At 35.1% G+C, this 22402-nt stretch overlaps 2 protein-coding genes and 1 non-coding gene across 4 annotated transcripts; 1 reads left to right on the top strand and 2 right to left on the bottom strand.

Annotated features, from left to right (window-relative positions):
• The first annotated feature begins 554 nt into the window (after positions 1–554).
• Positions 555–3501, top strand: LOC136219926 (uncharacterized). 2 transcript variants are annotated; one of them, XM_066007520.1, is made up of 5 exons: positions 555–1088; positions 1185–1286; positions 1412–1469; positions 2058–2296; positions 2835–3501. In XM_066007520.1, exons 1-5 carry the CDS (start codon positions 721–723, stop codon positions 2902–2904), a joined length of 837 nt encoding a protein of 278 aa, XP_065863592.1. In that variant the 5' UTR covers positions 555–720; the 3' UTR covers positions 2905–3501. The 2 variants fall into 2 exon arrangements, with proteins under 2 accessions (XP_065863592.1, XP_065863591.1); XM_066007519.1 differs by having other exon boundaries at positions 560–1088; positions 1182–1286.
• A 3742-nt stretch (positions 3502–7243) lies between these two features.
• LOC136219925 (probable serine/threonine-protein phosphatase 2A regulatory subunit B'' subunit TON2) lies at positions 7244–14225 on the bottom strand. The gene is made up of 12 exons (XM_066007518.1): positions 13864–14225; positions 13472–13563; positions 12756–12818; positions 12581–12679; positions 11838–11996; positions 11614–11685; positions 11333–11465; positions 10530–10594; positions 9497–9572; positions 8907–9008; positions 8398–8590; positions 7244–7674 (listed from the first exon to the last, which is right to left on the bottom strand). Exons 1-12 carry the CDS (start codon positions 14000–14002, stop codon positions 7437–7439), a joined length of 1431 nt encoding a protein of 476 aa, XP_065863590.1. The 5' UTR covers positions 14003–14225; the 3' UTR covers positions 7244–7436.
• Positions 8170–8288, bottom strand: LOC136221372 (small nucleolar RNA snoR104). The gene has a single exon (XR_010685138.1). It is a non-coding gene; the product is annotated as a small nucleolar RNA snoR104 (small nucleolar RNA).
• Positions 14226–22402: the final 8177 nt, after the last annotated feature.

Genomic DNA, 22402 nt, shown 5'->3' with positions numbered 1-22402 from the left:
TTCTTGGTTTGATTTGATTCATTGAGGGATGGAGGAATGTGGAACACATGCGGGGTACATGCACCAGTTCATCGTCTTCGACTGTCGCTCGTGGTTTAGGTCATTGGGATAAGCCACCAGTTGGATTTTTAAAGTGTAATATTGGCGATGCTCGGTTTGCAGTGGATTAAGAGCTCCTATCCGTAAATCCGACGGTTCTATATTTACCTTCTGGAGTGAGTTGTTAAAATGTACTTTTGACTCAGATGATTGATGCTTTGGTTTTGCGACATAACCTGGTATGGTTACTAAATCTTTTAATCTCTCTAATGTCTTGGTCGAAATAGATGCGAAAGGGATTGTGAATAGTTTGTTTTCGTCTCGTGTCGACTTGATGGAGTATGGAAGTATCGCCCAAAATTATAAAGAAATATTGCAAAATCATACTTTAAAGTGTTATTCGTTTTTAGATTAGCTAATGGGTTGGCGCATTATATTGCCCGTCTTAGGTTGGATCTTAAATAAATTTGTCCTAAACGGTAATTAGGATATTAAAAATAAAAAATAAAAATAAAGACCTTGTAACAAGTGTATTAGAAAAAATAACAGGGACCTTACCAATTGGATGACCGATCTTTGCTGTGGACAGGGAAGCAGACGGTGGACGGTCTTGCTACAGACGGCAGCGACCGCCATCTTCGAACTTCTCTTTTTTTCTCACCTGAGACACCGTTTCTTACTATGAACTCGATTTCTTTTCCTTCTTCACGAAGTGCAAAAGAGCAAGGCCTTAATCGCGAGAAGTTTCTACTGAAGGTAATTTCACCGGCGATCCGAGGGAAGAGCTGTCCAATATGTTTAAAAGATCTCGTTGATCATCGCAGAGTTGCGGTGATCACTGGTTGCCTGCACAGTTATTGTCTTCGTTGCATACGCAAATGGAGCGATTTGAAGCGCAAGTGTCCTCTCTGCAACGCCGCGTTCGATTCCTTGTTCTACAGTATCAGTTTCTCTTCTCGAAGCTTTCTCAAGGAGAAATTACCGGCTCTGGAGGAGAAGGGTAAAAGCATCGTACGTGAAGATCGATTCAGCTCCATAGTTCCTCAACGGTGAGTTCTGAATTTTTGTTTTGCTTTCAAAATTATTATTCAATTTGGACATGTTTCGTCGGATTTTAATATTTAATTTCAAAAACAAATCAGAAGGATGTCAAGAAGTAAGCCACTGCCGTGGCGGCGAACTTTTGGGCGGCCGGGGTCCGTGCCTTGTGATGTTATCGCAGAAAGGAAGCTTCAATGGCGTGCTAGGTAATTTGCATTACAGTTTCATAGGGGATATCTTGTCAATCAGATTCAGGACTAGAATTTGACTTGCTCAATAGTCTTGTTGGTGTTGTAGCAGCTAATTTTTTTGGTGTGTCTTCCATATGTAGTGTGTATAAAAGAGGCTTGCAAGCTGTTCCTTCATCTGCCAGGAATTGTATTGAGCAGGTAATGTGCACTTGAAATCTGTGTGCTAAGAGATGTCAATTCTGGTTATGGCTTTATAACCATATTATGTTATAATAATATTGTTAAACTTCTGGTGTCAATCGAATTATATTCTGTTAGTCGGATTGTGTTCTTTTTTCTCTTAGTCTTCCCAACATAGTGATATATGATTCAACAGGCAAATTAGAAGTAAGTCCTAAGCATTCTTTTCGCTTTACACTCTGTTTGGATGATGAGTTTGGAGGGTTTAATAAGAAAAGGTATATAACTTCTATTTGGGATGAACTAATATAGAAGTAAGGGTTCATAAGAGTTAAAATCCAACCCATTCTTTTACAATTTCTGACATTTCAAATTGGTGTATTGAAAAGAGTAAAACTTTTCCCTTTCATTTATTTAAATCTCCTACACCCTATCCAAACAGATTGTTAAGGGGAAATACTTGATGCATTTCTTTATTTCTTGTGAATGATGTGGCTCAAATGTATGGCTTGAATATACTTCTCGTTTCTCATTGTTGGTATGCAGCATCAATATGTTATATTACTTCTTACCCATGATATCAATTTTATTTGTTTGGACCTGTAGAATGTACCAAGAGAAAAGGTACTACAGAGAATAGAACCATGGATTCGACGGGAGCTTCAGGCAATTCTTGAGGATCCAGATCCATCTGTTATTGTTCATGTCGCATCCTCACTTTACATTGCAATGCTTGAAGGAACATTGGATGTTAGTCCCATCCAGCTTAGTGCTGAATATGACTTTCTTGCACCTTTGCAACCTTTTCTGCATAAATGGACCAACTTGTTTTGGCATGAGTTAAGGTATATAATTTAAACCTGACATTTGTATTGGTGCAACAATGGTAAGCTTGATTTGTAAAATAGGGGGAAAAAAGCATTTTCAGACCACGATCTTTTCGAATTTTGTTGATTAAGCTCCATAATCTTTCAATTTAAGACATTGAGCTCTTGATCATTTATATTCACGCATAGCATTTGGATAGAAACTCTGTTATAAGAGTGTAAACTATTGTATCTGCTTGTATGACATGAAACTTTTACCATGAGAGTTTTATATGCTTGATATGACTATAAGGAAAGTGAATAACAACTAACAAGGCTATTTGTTTCTCCAAATGAGGTCAAAATTGCAATGTCATACCCAGAATACACTTCTAATCGATTTTGATCTTTATCCAACTAAGCAAGAGCTCAATGTGTTAAATCGAAAAGATTAGCAACCTCATAATGCTTTTTTTTTCCTATGAAATACAATAATCTACAGCATTGGTACCCAATTTCTCCTTTGCTTCTCTTTTTCTGATTGTAACAAATGTGCTTAGAAGAATACGATCTTTAGTTGTTTTGCAGAAACTTCTCTCAACATGGAAACATATGATGCTGTGGTTACTTACAAAAAGTCTTCCTGACTCGTCCACTATTCATCTTTTTGTATCCTGTTACATCTTGATTGAATTTGAACTTCCCTGGACCTGGACCTCTCAAATCCAAGCAGCCAATCTGCAATCATGAGTGGCAGAGAACCACTTGAAGCACGACGGATGAGGTACACAGAGTGCAAGAATCCCACCAAAGGAAATCCAGTTGCTGTGCAGAACCAGCAGAGTACTTCTGGTACCAGTGTCCGAATGTTATTAAAAGGCTTAATATATCAAAGGCTCTTGGACTTGGCCGAATAATCCGTTTGATTCGTATGAGATATCTCCATAATTCTGGGGTTCAATTGAATAATTTGGGGGTAATACAGAGAGCTCCTATAGTATTCTTAAAATTCTGAGGTACATCGGTACAGCCAGTGAAATACTGGTCAACAGTGGTGCCCAGGTCCACTGCCTTCCTAAATATATTTCGTCTTCAGTCCGAGGTCGTTTTGCAAGACCAATTGTTTTGATTGAATAAGAGTGAACTTGATAACCTCCAATCTGGAGCAGAGACATGCTGCAACTTTCAAGCTATCAGTTTATGAAAGATCGCTTTTACATGTTAATGAAATTTCCATTTCCTTCTGATTTTTTATTATTATTATTTTCATTTGTAGGGTTTATCGAAACAAAGTAACAGTTTGCACCATAATTATATACAATATAAATGTAATAAAAATTATTACATGAAGCAAATAGTTCTTATAAAATCATGTTTGTTCCACCTAATTGTATATAATATAAAGTGAGGGTTAGGTCATGCTTACTTTGTTTTTTTACAAAGTAAGTTTTACTTTGTTTTTTTCACCATTGGATGGTGATGAACATTAACAAAGTAAGCTAATCCAATGGTAGAAAAACAAAGTAAAGCTTATAAACATAAGGCACTTATAAAGTGATGCAAAACAATTGCAATCTTAAGCTAATGTCTTATGAGTTGATGCAAAGCATGTTCTAAAATCTTGAATTTTAGATAAAAAAACTTGTTAAAAGCCGTGTTTTTTCGATGAAAAAATATCATTTTAGAAAATCATATATCTTATGAAATTTGCAATCTTCAATTTCAAATCTTCAGTTTTATCGGATGAAAAAGATTTACTAAGGCTGAAAGAAATATGAAATTGCAGATAAAAAATAATTCATTTTTGTAATATAAATTATCCAACTTATAAACGTTATATTTAAAAGGGTAAATTCCAAAAACAACCTCTGTGGTTTCATGTTGTTCAAAAAAACCCATGTAGTTTGTTTTTACAAAAATAAGGACCGTGGTTTACGCCGTTACCCGAAAAACGGAAAACGGCTTAACGGTGTTAAAATAGAGGGGTAAAATTGGAAATTCCAGATTTTTTATTTTTTTTTTTATTTTTCTTTACTCTTCTTCTTCTTCTTCTTCTTCTTCTTCTTCTTCTTCTTCTTCTTCCTCCTCTCTCTCTCTTCTTTTTTTCTTCATCTTTTTTTTTCTTCTTTTCTTTAATTTCCAGAATTCTGGACGTCTGAATTTTTTCAGAATTCTGGACGTCTGAAATCCAGACGTTCTTAAGAACGTCTGAATTTCAGACGTTCAATGTCTGAAACCCAGACGTTAACGTCTGGATGACGTTGAACGTATGGATTTCAGACGTTCAACACGTCTGAAATCCAGACGTTGAACGTCTGAATTTCAGAAGTAACGTCTGGATTTCAGAATTAAAAAAAAAATAGAAGAAGAAGAAGAGGAGAGGAGGAAGAAGAAGAGAAGAGAGAGAGAGAGAGAGGAGGAAGAAGAAGAAGGAGGAGGAGGAGGAGAAAAAAGAAAAAGAAAAAAAAATTCCAACTTTACCCCTTGCTACGTCAGCAACTTTAACACCGTTAAGCCGTTTTCCGTTTTTCGGGTAACGGCGTAAACCACGGTCTTTTTTTTGTAAAAACAAACTACAGGGGTTTTTTTTAACAACATGAAACCACAAGAGTTGTTTTTGGAATTTACCCTATTTAAAATTGATTAGAACGCTAGATATTAGAATAGATCATTAGCAAAAACATTTGTACTTTATAATGATATCTAAAATTGATCTAATTTAAAATTGCTCCTTACTGTTTAACGTTAGGGATATTATCTAAGTTGTAGGATGCTTTGAATCTTCATCTTAAGATTATTATCTAAGTTGTAGGATGCTTTGAATCTTGACATTAGAATTCTAATAAGTGAATAATCAAATTCATTTGGTCATTAAAGTGCATGTAAACATTCCTGTATAAATTGAACCAAGATAAGTTTAAAGTTACACTGTTTTCACATGCCTAATAATTATAATAAGGGTGATTAATTTATTAGTCCCTACATTTTGAAAAAACACACTGTTTAGTCCCTGTATTTTCAAAAACACATGATAAAGTCTCTAACCTTTTTCTCGTTGAACTGTTTAGTTCCTAACGTTTTTCTCGGTGAACTGTTTAGTCCCTGTCGTTAGACTCTCATGAAGATTTTATTAGTCAATTTGGATTTGCGTTCTTCTTTTTCTTTATTTTCCTTTCCTTTAAACTCTAATGCATCTGAAATCAACTTTGAGTGTTCTTCTTCTTGATTTTCTTCTTAATCGTTCAAATTCGTAAGTATTGGGTCTGTTCTTTTTCTTGTTCTCTATACAAATAGCTTCTTCTTCTAAATTGGATTTTCTCTTCTAAAGTTTGAAGGTAAATAGTAAATGGTAATTTAGTTTTTTTCGAAGTCATAAACGGTAAAAAATCTAACAAACAAACGGAATGACTAAACAGTTCACTAAGAAAAAGGTTAAGAACTTTACCATATGTTTTTGAAAATACAGGGACTAAACAGTTTTGTCAAAATATAGGGACTAATAAATTAATTACCCTTATAATAATTACGAGATTAAGACCCTGTTTGTTTGGGGGAAAATATTGTGTTCTGAAAAATTTTATGACAGGGAAAATATTGTGCAGGAAAATAAAATATTTTCCAGTGTTTAGAACCAACACTGGAAAATATTTTCCAGTGTTTGGAACCAACAATGGAAAATATTTTCCGGTGTTTGGCTACAACACTGGAAAATATTTTCCAACCACTAAATATAGATTTTCTGTATTTTTTATTTTTAATTGTATATATAAAACACAAAAACTATGTAGAGACGTGAAAAACTGTGAAAACGCAAAAATAGAAAAAAACGTAAAAAAAACTCATGAAAACAAGAAAATGTAAAAGAACACGAAAACACAAAAAACGTGAAAAGATGTGGAAAACACGAAAATGTTAAAAACACGAAAATATCAAAAATATCAAAAACACAAAAACATGAAAAAACACAAAAAAACGTGAAAATTTGTTAGAAACACAAAAAGTGGAAAAATGCGAAAATCATGAAAAGTAAAAAAATATTAAAAACATGAAAACATGGAAAAAAAAGTGGAAAACACGAAAATGTGGAAAAAAATTAATGTTAAAAACACGAAAAAAGCTTTCACATTTTTGGCATTTTTTGTACGTTTTCTCGTGTTATTAATGTTATTATTATTTTTTTTGTTTTTTCTTCATTTTTTCGTGTTTTCACGTTTAGTTTTTTGGTTTTTCCATTTTTTTTCCCGTTTTTTATTTTTGCATTTTGTTACTTTTTCGTGTTTTTCACGTTTTTTTCACGTTTTCGTGTTTTGTTTGCATTTTTCGTCTTTTCATGTTTACTGTGTGTTTTCATGTATTGTCACGTTTTTGTGTTTTAGCATTTTTTGTGTTTTCGTATTTTTTCACGTTTTCGTTTTTTTTATATATTTTTCACATTTTTGTATATTTCGTGTTGTCACTTTTTCGCGTTGTTCATGTTTTGTACCTTTTCAAGTGTTTGTTTTTTTTACGTTTTTGTGTTTTTTGCATTTGTTCACATTTTCATGTTTTTTGCGGGGTTTTTTCATATTCTTGTGTTTTGTAACGTTTTCATGTTTTTCGTGTTTCATATTTTTTGTGTTTTTATATTTTTATATTTTTTAATGTTTTTCCCATTTTTCTCTCAACGCGTATGTTTTGGGGAAAATGCTTTACCCTTTTGAAAAATGTAAAACATTTTCCTTATTTCTTCATTCTTTTTCCATTGACTTACCACTTATTTTCCTGCCCAAACAAACACTGGAAAATTGAAAAAATATTTTACTGCATAATATTTTTCCCAAACAAACAGGCCTAAGTTTGTACTCTTTAAAAATGTGGAAATTAATAAATTATTTACCCATATAAATATAACATTTGCTGTGTCAGTTTGGTTTGCCTTCCAAATATATTAACATATTCAGAAAAAGAAAACGAGTTTCTTAACCTGATATTCTTAAAGAAAGAAAGAAAGAAAGAAAAGCAGCATTTTGTTGCAAAAGGGGGATGTATATTGAAAATCATGTTACTTAGCAAACAGGTTTACAAAAAAGATACATCACCAGAACAACACATATCAATGGTTACATCTTTTTACAAGGAGAGTGAGTGGGAGTGCAGGAAAGCATTTGGTGTTAGTAAGTACACACTACACAACAATTTTTTATTCTTCTTCTGGTTCTTCCTCTTCTTGGAGAAGATTTTCTCTGTTATCGTGAGCCCAGAAACCACGAACATCAATAAGCATGCTAGCCACTGTTCCACCTTGCTTACAAGATAGAAGATCAGACAATGTAATCTTGAGCGGATCCGCTGGCTTAACCATATCCCATATTTCATCCCTAACATCCTCAATACATAACTCATAGTTCCCACCTTCTATCCATTTCTGGTGCACGTCTCTGTTACACAGGCAAAACCAAACATTTTCAGGCGAACATAAACTAGGGCTGCATAAAACTAACTGAAAAACCTGATTTCCAAAACCGAAACCAAACTTAAAAATAGGTCAACTGAAACCAACTAACTGCATAAATTTGTTTGTATAAATGCTCTTTAAATTGAATTTAAATATTTAAATAATTTTAAAACGAATAATTGTAGATCAGAAGTACTAATAGTTAACAGATTCTAATGGACTGGTGAATGATTAAACGAATATAACACTCTTATACTTCTACTTAGACCTACCTATCACACACCTAAACTTGTGAACTTTGGACCTTCAGCACCCTTATCTGCTGATTTGGCAGATTACAAAGTTGACAAGGCATGGGGATAAGGGAGCTGTTGGGGAGGTACAAAATAGAGTGAGTGTATAATTTTTCTTGTATGGACTGATTAACCATACACCTGTACCTCTACCATAAACAGACAATTTTCTTTCTCAGAAAAATTAATGTCTCTGATGATTTTGAGACTTGCAGAACTGACTTGAGTACTACAAGCAGGAAATTACAGAGTTTTTCTCTAGGAAGATTCTATCAGGTAGCATCTCAACTTTCAAATGCTCCCCTTCTTTACTTCCACCGTCAGTGACCCACCATTTTTTAAATCTTCTCTTAGCAAATGAAAAGAAAAAATTGAAACATGATCAAGACAGACATAATAATCTAAATGCCAACCTGAAAAGAGAGTGAATATCGGCCGTTGTTAGGAATCCCCGTCCGTTAAGATCAAGACAACGGAATAAATATGTTAAACCTTCTGGAGTGTCCTTGTTCTCTAATGCCAGGACAAAGTCAAGAAAGCTAGGCAAATCCATCTCCCTAGAATTTCCTCCACTGCTCTGTGGTTGCCGGACATGTTCATCAAACACTATAAAGAGATGACAAATAAAAACTTGAGAATGATAATGTCAAGAACATCAAGGGGAAAGCAAAGGTATTTCGACATATCAAAGAACTGGAACAATCCAACAGGAAAATAACAGAGATTTAAACCATAATCTAATCATGAGCTTCAGATTAGAATCACGCCAATCTGCAATAAATTGCAGCATGAAACAATTTCTGTGCATGTTAAAGCAAGTCAAATTTTCAAACCAATGAAAACATTACGTCTTAACACAATAAACACATACAACACATTGCAATATAACTTCATATGTATTGTAGATAAATTTATATCCTACCTCTTTCAATAAAAATTTCGGTGAGCGTCCCATCAGCATATTCTCTAAGTTCTTGCTTGCTCAATGCCCCATTCATATCTTTATCAAGGGCAAGATATACATCTACAGGAAAATAATGAAGATTACATGATTAGAAGCTTACTTTTAGCATAAGTATGACCTGCAATAGCTGATACTTGACTATTTAGAAAATTCACATATCGAAAAATAAGAGCCTGTTAAATATACAGCCCCTCCAAGCTGGTCATAAAAGGTAGTTACCCTTCAGAAAATTGAAAACAATCAATTAACAATTAAATTTGTTTGGAGAGACCTGTCACCTAAACTTGCTTAAAGTGACCTATTGGCTCTGAATTTGCTTAAAGTGATACGCACTTCAACTTATCCAAATTTACTTGTTTTGCCATGTAGGACTTAGGTGGTCAATCATGTCACTTTAAGCAACTTCAAACAATCGTTTCCAAAAATAACTCATTCGAGTCTGAGAAATGTGCAGACTTGAGGGGGACGCAAAAATCAAACAAACCAGGGGAAAATACAAATCATATACACATATATCGAATAAAATACAAAACAACAAGCAAACTTACCACATATACGCTGTGCAGATGTCAGTGAAAACCAATTTTCAGCTTGTTCAGTATCAGTGACTTCTTCTTCACTTTCCTATGGTGAAAGAACAAAAAGATATTAGCTCGAGATTATAAGCTTTAAGGGCTATAAGCACTTCAATGCTTTATAATGCTTGATTAACTAAATAGAAAAGCAAAATCTAGCACATTGCTGCCATTATAGTGTCCTGGAATCCATCTAATGTCAAACTCTGATTCTTTTATTATAAACAATAAATCTTTTCCCCTGAAAAACAATTTGTATGTTTTGACATTCATCGGAACCTCGGGCCCTAAAAAGCAAGTGTTTTCAGGCACTTCCGTTGGATCTATACCAGTACAGCCATCAAGTTATAAAGAGGAAAGAAATTAAGATCAGAGAAAGGGTTCAAGTAAAAAAAAAAAAAAAAAGGTTAAATTGAAATGGGAATCGGAAAACGATATTTGTAAAAAATATAGGAAATGGTAACTTGAGGGAAACATGTAAATAATAAAAAAATGGATATACATATATCTATAAATTTTTAAAATTATAAGAATATATGCTTAACTTTATATGTATACATAAAAAATACTACGAACAACTATACAAGTCTCATAATAGAGGGGAGAAAAGAGTTTTTTTTTTTAGTTTGTTTGATTTCGAAAGCTTGTAGAAGATGATCTAGAAAAAATAGGGGATTTCCTAAACATATAGTTAACATGAAAATACATTACATCCTAGGAGACGAGTTTCCAAATTTTAAGAAATGAGTTTCAATTTTTTTTAAATTATGGAAACATGACCCAAAAAATTTCGTACAAGTTTCCACAGTTCCAGTTTCCGAAACGGATACAAAGACATAAAATTTAAAAAGCTTTAAAATCAAAGCTTATGTGCAACATAGATTTTTTTTTTTTTTTTTTTTGTCAGACAAACAAAAAGGAGCGTACATCCACAAAATTTGACTTCCATGGATTTTTTATCCATAAAAAGAGAATTCAGAACATATTTATACTTTAAACAATTTACCTGGTGCAATTCCATTAGTTCCTGAAGACAATTACTAAGAAGCACCTTCTTTATGCAAGCCCTCCCTGTAACCAAAACCAAAATTTCAAGTTTTAATTATTATTGCTACCATAGGCAGGACTTAGAAAATATTCAAAAGGTCACCAGGATCCACAACACATCCTCTTTACTAGAGGTGATTATATGACCAACTTTAGTTTCCAATGGATGAAAATTAATTTCTAACATAATTTATACTTATGCAGAAAATACGAAGTATGAGAAAATTGGAACACAAAGAGCTATTTATACTTGCAAAAACAACACATAGTGAAAGAAATTTAGAACACGAAGAACAAAAAATAGATACATGTATACACATGCAGGTGCAGTGCATGTGAACTTCCCTTGTCAAAGCCTAAGAAATACATAATCCATAGGGATATATTCCACCCCACTGCAACTATCAACTTCCTTTTGCCACTCTTTTGATCTATTACCGCTCTTCATCATCACCAATCAACATATAAATAATATCATCGAATAGTACCAGATTCCTAGAAAGTCAAATTGTTGTTCAACAACTTGATAATTCCAAAATTTGAAAAAGCTAGTCTACAAATCACACTTGATATATTGTGAAAATCATGAAAACTCAAGATCCTAACATAGCAACACCATGAAACACATGCAGTTACTGCTATCATTTGGATATTGAACGAGAATACTACAAAAAGGGAAGAAATAAGAGCACTTAAAAAGAAAAACAATATCTGATAACCAAAACATTACTTTTGTTCTACTAAAAACAAGACAATACAAACCTCGTCTATGAGGGTCACAGAAGAAGAAGAATTTGCGAGCAGCTATACGGCAGTACATTTGAACAAATTCGGCAGGCATATCACGTAGTTGTGCTAAATTAGGAATAAGACCTCGTATATAGGCCTCCATTTCCTGATAAAGAACAAAACAATTATTATTGGGTATGAGATGGAACAATAATCTATACAAGAAAGGAAAACAAAATAAAAGAAGCTAACAGAAGAAAGACCAGATGTACAATTTGAATCTACAAATGCACAAAGATGCACAGGCTTCATACATGAGACTGAAGGAAACCATCTGAATCCTCATCAAGTTCACTCATATCTATTCTTGCCTGTGTAAGTGAAACCTATAAAAAAGAAAACCACAGCACAGAGCAATCTTTAACCTTGATGGATTAGATAAAACCAACTTGCATTTGCATCAACTGATTATCACAGCAACGTAACAGAATTCTGCAGAGAAAAGTTCACAAGAATTACAATATAAGTCTATACTTACAGTGCGCATCACATAAAGGTAAAATGGCAAAATGGCAATTCTTCCCGATTCATCTTTCTCGAACTTCATGAAATTGGATGGGCTAAAAAATCGTCGACATTTGGGGCCCATTTGCTCTGTACACACTGAGGCTATGTGACAAAAATCTTCATAATTCATCTACAATATGACAGAACAATAAATAAATGAGCATCACAATAAGCTTCAGTCAAATAAATCAAAGAGCTATGAGTCATACTGCAGCACCATCTAGTGGCTTAACATAATAGTGAAGCAAGAGCAAGAAACTGCCAGATGCAGAATATGTTAATCTAACAAATGCCTTTTATGCGCTAATGATATAGATAATTTTGACTCAAATATATTACAAAAACACATGGACACACGCACACACATATATATAGCAAAAAAGGGGCAAAATTCTTTTTCATTGTAAACTCTTCTAATCAACTCCTTATAACAATCGCAAAACTAGCAAAAGTCAAGTACAACCTGTAGATTAGTACTATGACAAAAGTATACAACATAAGATCATGAAACAAATTTGCAAATTCATATACAAATAAATGATTGTTATGGGGTAAATATAGCAATGAGAACTTGAGTTAGAAAACTAACAAAAAACTGCATTATGGGTATTGATATTATACTCAGCTTCTTTTTTCTATAAACTGAAGTCTGACAACATAAAACAGATACCTTGCATAATAAGGAAACATATAACCACAGCGACGCTCACATACCTTTTCTGCACCTGTGGCATCATCAATGACACAATTTTCTCTCAAGCAAACCCACATTGCATCCAGATCATCAGCATTTAGCAAAAGATCTGATTGCTTCTGCAAAAATGAGCTGATAATTTCAAGAAGATAACAAACAGAAAATAAAGGGAGACACCTGACAATAAAGAATTACCCTCAAGAACCGGAATTTTGCCAATCTTTGGACCCTGTGGCTGATTGATCCTTCTTCAGGTTTCTAAACACAATAATAAAAAAAAAACAAAACAAAAAATGAGTACAACAATAAAGTAGAACAGCTAAAGATGTACCATCAATATATATCCATATATGCCTAAAAACCAGCTTTCAAATTGGGCTGTGCCCATCGTCATTGGTATCATACTATGTTGCACAACAGCTTTGACATTAAAGCATTTTCACGTGTCGTTATCCGTTTCAGAAACCAAAACTCTTGGAAACTTTTACGAAACGTTTCAGGTCACATCTCCACAGTTCAAAAAAATGGAAACTCGTTTCTTAAAATTTGGAACTCATTTCCAAGGATGTAATGTGTTTTCAGAAATGGATCAATGCTAATCACATGTTAACTAAATCACTAATATTTTCTAGACCATCTCTATGAGCTTTCAAAATTAAAAACTTTTTTCGCTCTATTGTGTGACTTGTATGTAATTTTTTTAATGTTTGCGTGTATATATATATATATAAAATAAAACATACATTCTTATAATTAAAAAATTTATAGATATATATCCATAGTTTTTTATTGTTTAAGGTTCCCCACTTTTCTATTTTCTATATATTTTACAAATATTGTTTCCCAGTTTCCATGTAACATAGGTATCATATAATCTTTCTGTAACACATGGAAATAATTCAAGCACACACCTTCTTATAGAAACTTGGGATTGTGCCCCCTTCAGCACTTTTTTGTTGCTTCTCTTTAAAAATATCAAGCAAGATCCTTTTAGTCTCCAGCTCTACAAGAAGGGGGAAAAGACACTAGTTACATCCTGAGGAAGAAACCTAAATATCGTTGCAAGAAATTAAAGATTCTCTCCACTAAAGTAGTTATCCCATGCTAATGCTAACAAACCCTAGAAAAAAGCTCCCGATAAATCTAACTGCTCTCCCTCATCTATCGTGCTATATACAACAATGCGACATAAAAATGGATATAAATTATGTAATAGAACGCCTAAATTCGATAGAGATTAGCGCATGAAATTGCAATGTAATAGAGAGCTAAACGGGGGGAAAAAAGTGTTAAGAAAACAGACCCATTAGAGCTTCGGATCCCAGTCCGGCACCGGATCCGATAAACCGGCGGAGGTTTCGTACCCATAACATGGAAGAAGCCGGCGGGATCTTCCTCTGGGCAGCCTCGTGGCTTTCGCCATCGCTGGAGCCACTGTACATTGGTATGGCTACGAATATCTGTCAACTGAGGTAGATGCAAACGCACAGGGCTTGATTACAATTCGTAATCGGCAATCAAAACCCTCGAAGTAATGACATTAGAGTGAAAATCCAAAACCCTAGCTATTCCAGTTTTGATCTGTTATTAGCTTCTGTGAAAAATCAGAATAAGGAAATGTACTTTTGGGGTTTTCTTATACTATAACCCCAAACATATTCTGAATTTGAAAATAGACCTCGTCATTGTTCTGAAATAGGATTAATTTTCCAAACTTTAAGAACTTTTTTGAAAACAAGTCCATCTCTAAAAAGGAAAAAAAATCTTCTCTCCCTTTAATATGTCCTCTACCATGTACCCCATTGATATTTTGACACGTGGCAATGGAGTCCTAATCAGCTTTTAAAACATTTAACGCAGTTAACTATCAATTAACTCGTGAAACTACAACCCTGGTTAACTTCTGATATCTTTTTCTTCACGGTCTAAATTTCTTTCGCTCGAACTACGTCTTTCTCCAAACCAAATCTCGTTCTCTTCTCCGATCATCAAAAACGCAAGTTTCTTCTAATTTTTTTTCTTCTTAATTGCTTTTCATTATTATTAATGGTGCTTGAGAAGATTAAATGATGTGCAATAGTGATTTTAAAACAATTGTAACAACAACACCACAATTAAGGATCGATTGGATACAGATAAATGGTTCTGATAATAATTCACCATCTTCACAAGGATTGATTGGATACGTATAAGTGGTTCTGATAACAATTTAAGATATGTTCATTGTGGGAATTGCTAGAGCTATTAAGATATATTCATTCTTATTCCAATCAAGAATGATTTTGCTTGAATGACTTGCAATTTCTTGAACTAAGATGGCGTTTGATAAAACTAAATTTTAAATGTTAAATATTATAAATGCTGAAAATATTAAATGGTGTATCTGTTTGATAAATACTAAAAATAAGTACTGAATTTAAAAATATTAAGTAATAAAGTTGAACTTAAAATTTTAGGTTAAATATTTTGACTTATCGAATAAGTGATTCTTTTACTTAACTGAAAATTTTAAGTTGAGTTATCAAACAAGGTGTTTGTTAAAAGGGATATATGAAGTGCGATAGGGATAAAAAAAACACGAGATAAGTTATCTCGTGTTTGTTTGGGAGATAGAAGAGTGAGACAGATGAGGGATAAGTCTCTTATCCCTCAAATCCTATACCCAAGAGTGAGTTGGTATAAGGAGGTGGGATAAGCTCCTGCGATTTTAATACGATGAAAAAGTCAATTTTATCCCTCAAATTAATGTTATATAGTTTAAATAAGGTTAAAATAATAAAATGTATTATTTTATCCATATCTCTATCACACGTACAAACATTGAATAATAATTCTCAACTATCATATTGTTGTCTTTATCCCAACCATTTATCCTTATCTCTATCTCAACCTTTATCCTTATCCTTATCCCAATAGAATACCAAACGCCCCGTAATTTTAAGTGTTGAACTCTGTTATCAAACATGCCCTAAGATTTGGGCTATACTAGTATAATTTTGAGTTAACAAATCATCTTGCTTAGCTTAATTTAATTATTTCACCCAATTCGTTTACTGGATTAATTCATAGATATGACTGCAATTCTGATCAATTTAATTGATATGAGTCTTATCTTATTGTAAAAAATTGAAGTGATTGTTATAGTATGGGAGATTTATGTCTTGTGTTTTTTTTTTATCTTGTGTCCTAGAAATGATGATTTACATGACCTACATTGTTATAATTTTGACTAAATGAACGTATCTCACAAACACAGGAATTTTCACAAACATCCTATATCAAATAGATTTTAATATTTTTTTATAGAATGCCCAAAGATTTCATTGGAAATAACGATAACAATCTGACAGACATATAAATCATAATGCAAAATAGAAAATGAAATAAGTATTTTGTTATACACGACTTGTATTTGTTCAATATTTAAACAGCAAATAAATATCATTATTATGTCAAAACTTTTCCATTTTGTACCACATATGTACAACTAACAAATTATTATAAACAAGAAAAAAAACTCTCTACCGCTCGAAACCCTAGCGCCACCCTTCCTTGATGCCCACGCCACCGTTCAAGGCTCTGGACGACGGCGGAGGAGAGACAGTTTTCATGGATACAGGGGACCAGACCTCTTACAAGGACTCACTGATGGGCAAGAATGCTGCTGAAATCGAATATATTCCCAAAGACCTAATGGCTGATGGCTTGGTATCAGTATCCTATTCAAACCCGCTAAAGCCAAGCTTTATGGTCTCTCTTGAACTCCTTGATACCTGGGCAACCCGATGGCAATCTGCTTTAATCATCAAAGTGCTTGGTCGTAATGTTGGATATATCGCCCTTCAAAAACGGGCGCTAAAGTTGTGGAAACCAAAAGGGGGTGTAGAAATCATGGATGTAGGCTACGACTTTCATATAGTACAGTTTAAGGATCCTCAAGACAGAAAAGGTGATAAGGGAAGGACTATGGACCATACAGGGGCATTACCTATATGTTCGAACATGGTCTCCCGAGTTTAATGCAGCTACAACAACCATAACGTCAATAATGGTATGGATCAGGTTTCCAGACCTACCTGTACAACTATACGATGTGGATTTTATCATGGCTGTGGCAAATTCAATTGGCAAGGCCATACGAGTAGACAAGAACACTCTGAAAGCAACCAGGGGTAGATTCGCAAGAGTTTGTATTGAAATTGACCTCCAGAAGCCGCTAATAACTGAATTTGAAGTGAACAATATTACTTATAGAGTTGAATATGAAGGGCTACATGTGGCGTGTACGAATTATGGACGATACGGGCACTCGAAGGTTACTTGCTCCAATCCTAGCATTCAACCACAAGAGATAAACAACAAGGACTTAAGCGATCATAATCAACACTAAGAGACGACTCGAGTTGATCCAAATGGGAATGCGACAGACAGCGGAAACCATAAGGATATAATAAAACACGATGAGGGATATGGACCATGGATGATGGTGCCACGCCGTCGCTATACCCCGAGAACAAATCAAGTGGTTTTGGAAGAAAGGAAGATGGCCAATGTTGCAACTGAAAGAGGAAAGAAAGATGAGGGAGGGGCCATAATCGAAAAATCGAAGGAGAAAGGCAATGGACCACTGGGGACTCAACCTGGGAAAGGAAGTCTGAACCGTTTTGAAGTTGGATTTGAAGGCTCGCATGGATCTTCTCTAAAACGCACGATGATAGAATTACATAATCCAGTCGAGGCGTTCAACCAGGAGAATTTCAATCCAAACACCAATACTGAAGATATAGCTTCACCACAGCTTCGTGTCAAGCGAAGCTGTGCTGAACGTCCACTTGGAATCCTAAATCAGATAGACAAAAAAATCAGCCCCTTGTAATATTTGGTGCAACAATAAACCAGCAGATGCATAATGCAGGTCCAAGTGGTAATGTAGGTTCTAAGCTCATGGACAAGCAAACAAATGAACATGAGGCTCAAAAGGGAAAGGCATCAGTAGCTGGAGGGGATAATCTCCCTCCACAATGAGGTACACAGGTCACGTTCTTACATAATCCTATTGAATATGCGTATTATATCCTGAAACTGTTTTGGAGCTGGAGGCACTGAGTTTTTAAGATTTTGTAGACATATGTTGTTTAAAAATAACCCTGAAATCCTGGTTCTCCTCAAGACAAGGCTTCCGGGTGACAGAGCTTTGGACCTTTGCAAAAAACTAAAATTCAACAAGGTGGAGGTAGTTGAAGTAAAGGGTTTAGTGGTGGAATTTGGGTGTTCAACAAGATTAACCTTAATGTGAAAAACGTAAACAGACAATTTCTCCATGCCCAGGTGACAATCTTAGAAGGCAAGCCGATTGGTAAAACATTTCTAGCAACATTTTCCTATGTTCGCCCCCAGATGGAATTTAAGCGACAATATATGGAGGATGTTTTCACCCTAAAAAATCAAAATCCCCTCCCCTGGCTGTTCATTGGAGATTTCAATTGCATCAAATCGTTAGAGGAAAAACAGGGAGGTTCCTGTAGGGTACTGAACAGATGCTCATTCTTCATAGATTGGATTAACAAAATGGAGCTCATGGATTTGGGTTTCCAAGTACCTAAATACACTTGGTTCAGAGGATCGCAACCAAGAACCCGAGTAGCCTGCAGGTTGGACAGGGGGCTGTGCTCCCCTAACTGGCATCTACTCTTCCCAGAAGCTATAGTGCGACACCTCCCTAGGCACCGATCGGACCATTGCCCCATTATATTATGGGTACAGGGTTCAGAACCGCATGCTATTGCAAAGCCATTTCACTTCCAAGCAGCGTGGCTAAAACTTCCAAAGTTTCTTTGATTCCAATTGGTCTGCCCATGGGAATATTCAATCGGAAATTAATGATTTATCTGATAAGCTAATGGAGTGGAATGACTCGGTTTTTAGTCACATGGGATGGAGGAAATCACGAGCCTACAGACGTCTATTTGGTATACATCGGGCGTTAGATGATAGAGTGACAAGAGGGCTTTTGCGCCTAGAAGCCAAAGTGCAATTGGAACTGGATGATATTCTTCAGCAGGAGGAAGTATTCTGGTTCCAAAAATCCCAGGTTAACTAGCTCTGTTATGGGGATAGGAATACTTCTTTTTTCCATTTATCAACACTAATCCGGAGATGAAGAAATAGAATTGACGGTTTGCGAGATGTGAGATGCGAGATGCGAACAGGATATGGAGCTGGCATGAGGCAACTATAAAGCAACTAATTCTGGATTATTTTAGCAAACTATATACCGAGGAATGCCAGAGTCGGGGTAATTTACATACTATTTCTTCTTTTCCTCCAATCCCGGAGGAGAGTCGAGCTAGATTGCAGTGCCAATTTGACAAAAAGGAAGTCAGACTTGCTCTATTCGACATGGCACCATTTAAAGCTCCTAGACCTGACGGTTACCCGGCTGGTTTCTATCAAAAACTATGGGACAGAATTGGCAACCAAGTAAGTGATCTTGTTCTAAAAGTATTAAATCTTGGGGTCTTTGAGGCAAATCTGACTGAAACATTGATTACGGTTATCCCGAAGGTAACTAATCCGGAATATGCATCTCAATTTCGCTCTATCAGTTTATGCAACATCATGTACAAAGTAATCACAAAGTGCATTGTTAATCGGATAAAGCCGTTGTTGAATAAGCTAACCAGCCTTTCCCAAAATAGCTTTATTCCTAGCCGGAGCATATTTGATAATATTATTATTGTCCAAGAAGCAATTCACTCTTTCAACAGGAAAAAGGTCGAAAAGGGAGCATTGGAACTAGTTGGTCTCGAGAGGAATTGGATTGATCTAATCTTAAAGTGTATAGCTGCCACATCTATGCATGTTCTCTGAAATGGAGAAAAGTTGCCTGGATTTAGACAGTCTAGGGGCTCCGTTAAGGGGATCCATTATCTCCCTTTCTGTCTATTCTATGTTTGGAGAGACTAAGTCACATGATTGAGGATGCGGTTCTGTGCAAAAACTGGAAACCTATCAAACTTTCCCATAGGGGTCCCGTTTAATGCATATGTTTTTGCTGATGATATTGTTTTATTTGCTGAAGCTTCAGAAACCCACGCTGAGGTAATTAAAAATATCTTTAGCTTTTTTGGCGAATGCTCAGGTCAGAGAGTGAGCCTTGCGAAATCACGGGTGTTTTATTCTGCAAATGTTCCGAATAACGCTCATCACAGTATTTTCAATGTCCTTGGCTTCGAGGAAACTGAGGACTTGGGAACATATCTAGGCATGCCACTGCTTTATCAAAGGATTAATAAAAAATACTTATAAAAAATTAGTGGAAAGAGTGAATAACAAACTTGCAGGATGGAAGGGACGATGCCTATCTTTTACGGGTAGGGTCACTCTGATCAAATCGGTTGCCTCCTTAATGACTTCCTATATAATGCAAACAATCTCATTACCCACGGGGATATGTCAGAAATTGGATAGGTGTAATCGGGGTTTTTTTTATGAGGATCTTCTCAAGAGCATAAGACAATCCATTTGGTTAACTGGGATAAAGTTTGTCGACCGAAGCACTTAGGCGGGTTAGGCATAAGATGAACTCGGGATTTCAATAATGCAATGATCGCAAAATTAACATGGAAAATACTAATGGAACTGGATCAAATGGCATAAACACGAGTTTGATCCATGCTCGTCATTCTACATCAGCAGCCTGGCGAGGAATTGTGTCCGGAAACGATGTCATTCAAAATAGGGTAAGCAATGCGGTTTTCAATGGGGGAAAACACGGTTCTGGATTGATCTATAGTGCGGGGATAAACGCTTCACAGAAGTGGCTATAATTCCAGTTCCGGCAAGCCTATTGTAGATATCAGTTTCGGATTATTAGGTAAATGGAGGATGGAATTGGTAGGAAATTGAGTTGTTTTTACCGGAGATATCATGCTTACAATTAGCAGCACAGATAATTGAGCGTGGTATGAATTGTGAGGACAGATGGAGCTGGCGATTTGCAACCACATACAAGTACACAATGAAATCGGGTTATGATTGTATACAGAAAGGGAGAAATTCGGATGTGAGAGGCGAATCATGGGCTAAAATATGGAAAGTAGACACAACTGAATGTATCAAAACCTTCATTTGTTTAGTAAAACATAATAGTATCATGACAAACTTAACCCGATTTAAAAGGCAAATAGCAGAATCTGGGGATTGTTTGGAATGTGGCAAAATGGAAACAGTGTTGCACATCTTAAGGGACTGTACGGAGGCCCGCACTATCTGGCTCGGGCTGTTACCAAGTAGCGTGGTGTCTTTGTTTTTCGATTTAAACCGGGAAGATTGGGTGAATAAAAATATGGAAGAACAGACACTTTTCAAGGAAGTGAAGTGGCAAGCAATCTTTTCCTTCGCAGTGTGGTGGATATGAAAGTGGAGGAACCAATACGTGTTTAGAGAGGAGGTTTTTCGAGGAAGGAAAGTGAAGTTTATAATGAGTCGAGCAATTGAATTCAGAAAGGCGATGGAACAACGGCTGGAAGATGGGGCAATTCCGAGAACAGAATGATGGATTAAATGGCACCCTCCGGAGGATTTTTAGGTAAAGATCAACTCTGACGGTGCAAGCAAGGGTGACCCGGAGAGACAGCAGCGGGTGGCATTATAGGAGACCACAACGGGATGTGGTGTGGAGGGTTTACTGTGAACATCAGGATATGCTCCGCGTTTATGGCCGAACTATGGGACGTCTTTCACGAACTATCCTTAGTATGGGGGAAGGGATTTAGACAGCTAGAGTTTGAGATAGATTCTATGAATGTGATAAAGGTGTTGGAGGAAGAAACGAATGACCAACATCCTCAAGCCTGCCTCATACAAAAATATCGACAAAACTAAGAATAAAATATGAGTTTATGGTATTATCATTAGAAAGAATTAAATAATTGATAAAATATAGAAAGTTACCTTCTTTAATTGTAAAAATAAATTCATACATGATGTTCCATGTAATTTCCTCTATTTATTTTATAGCTACATTTAAATGAAGTGTTGCTATTAAAGTGTTGGGAAAGACTATTGTTTTTTAGTGGAACTAGGTGAGAGGCGTATTGAGAGGGGATCTTCCCATTTCTTCCGATTAGGGTAAATAGCGGTAGCTAAGTGAAAAATTGCAGGGGGGAATTTTAGGTTATAAGCGGGAGAGAAAAGGGGAAAAATTTAGGGGGGGGGGGGAATTTTGGGTTTTTCTTCTTTCGGTAAGTTGATTATATTTTGGTTATAATTTAATAATAAAAAATTAAAATTATTTTTTTTGTATATAAGTTTGAAATAAATATTTTGTTTGTATGTTGTGGGTATGTTCTTTATAGGGATAAATACAAAAAAATGCCTGTGTTATACCGGTTTTGCGAACTCGAACCTGTGGTATTTTTTTTTTCAAACAGAGGTATGTGCTAAACGTCGTTAGCAAACAGATGTAAAATTGACTAACGGTGTTAAAATTCAAAGAGAAAAGAGTTAATTTGGTCCTTATATTTATTTATTTTATAAATTAACACCCCTAATTATCTAATTATCACAAATAAACCCCAAAATAAAAAATAAATATAAAAAATACCATCTTTCCATCTCTTTTTAATTTTTAATTTTCCATCCAAAATAAAAAATAAATATAAAAAATAAATATCAAATTAATTCTTCTTCTTCTTCCAATCCTAGAACATCAATCACCTCTCCTAAACCTAATTTATATCCATTGTTCACCATATTCAAAGTTCCACCACAACAATCATACCAATTTCAATCTTAACCTTCACCAAATATGATTTTAAGCATGTCCTAAGTCCTAATTA

Source organism: Euphorbia lathyris, chromosome 2, assembly GCF_963576675.1.
Source record: "Euphorbia lathyris chromosome 2, ddEupLath1.1, whole genome shotgun sequence".
Taxonomy (NCBI): domain Eukaryota; kingdom Viridiplantae; phylum Streptophyta; class Magnoliopsida; order Malpighiales; family Euphorbiaceae; genus Euphorbia; species Euphorbia lathyris.
The sequence above is the reverse complement of the archived record's forward strand: the minus strand, read 5'-3'. Positions and strand labels throughout refer to the sequence as shown.

What these genes read in the sequence shown, in the direction of transcription:
- LOC136219926 (XM_066007519.1), top strand. Translation starts at nt 721, where the DNA reads ATGAACTCGATTTCTTTTCCTTCTTCACGAAGTGCAAAAGAGCAAGGC. An exon ending in AGCTCCATAGTTCCTCAACG is followed by an intron (nt 1,089 to 1,181) that starts GTGAGTTCTGAA and finishes AAAACAAATCAG; the next exon opens with AAGGATGTCAAGAAGTAAGC. An exon ending in AAGCTTCAATGGCGTGCTAG is followed by an intron (nt 1,287 to 1,411) that starts GTAATTTGCATT and finishes TTCCATATGTAG; the next exon opens with TGTGTATAAAAGAGGCTTGC.
- LOC136219925 (XM_066007518.1), bottom strand. Translation starts at nt 14,002, where the DNA reads ATGTACAGTGGCTCCAGCGATGGCGAAAGCCACGAGGCTGCCCAGAGG. An exon ending in TCCCAAGTTTCTATAAGAAG is followed by an intron (nt 12,819 to 13,471) that starts GTGTGTGCTTGA and finishes TATTGTGTTTAG; the next exon opens with AAACCTGAAGAAGGATCAAT. An exon ending in GATATTCACTCTCTTTTCAG is followed by an intron (nt 7,675 to 8,397) that starts GTTGGCATTTAG and finishes CCTGTGTAACAG; the next exon opens with AGACGTGCACCAGAAATGGA.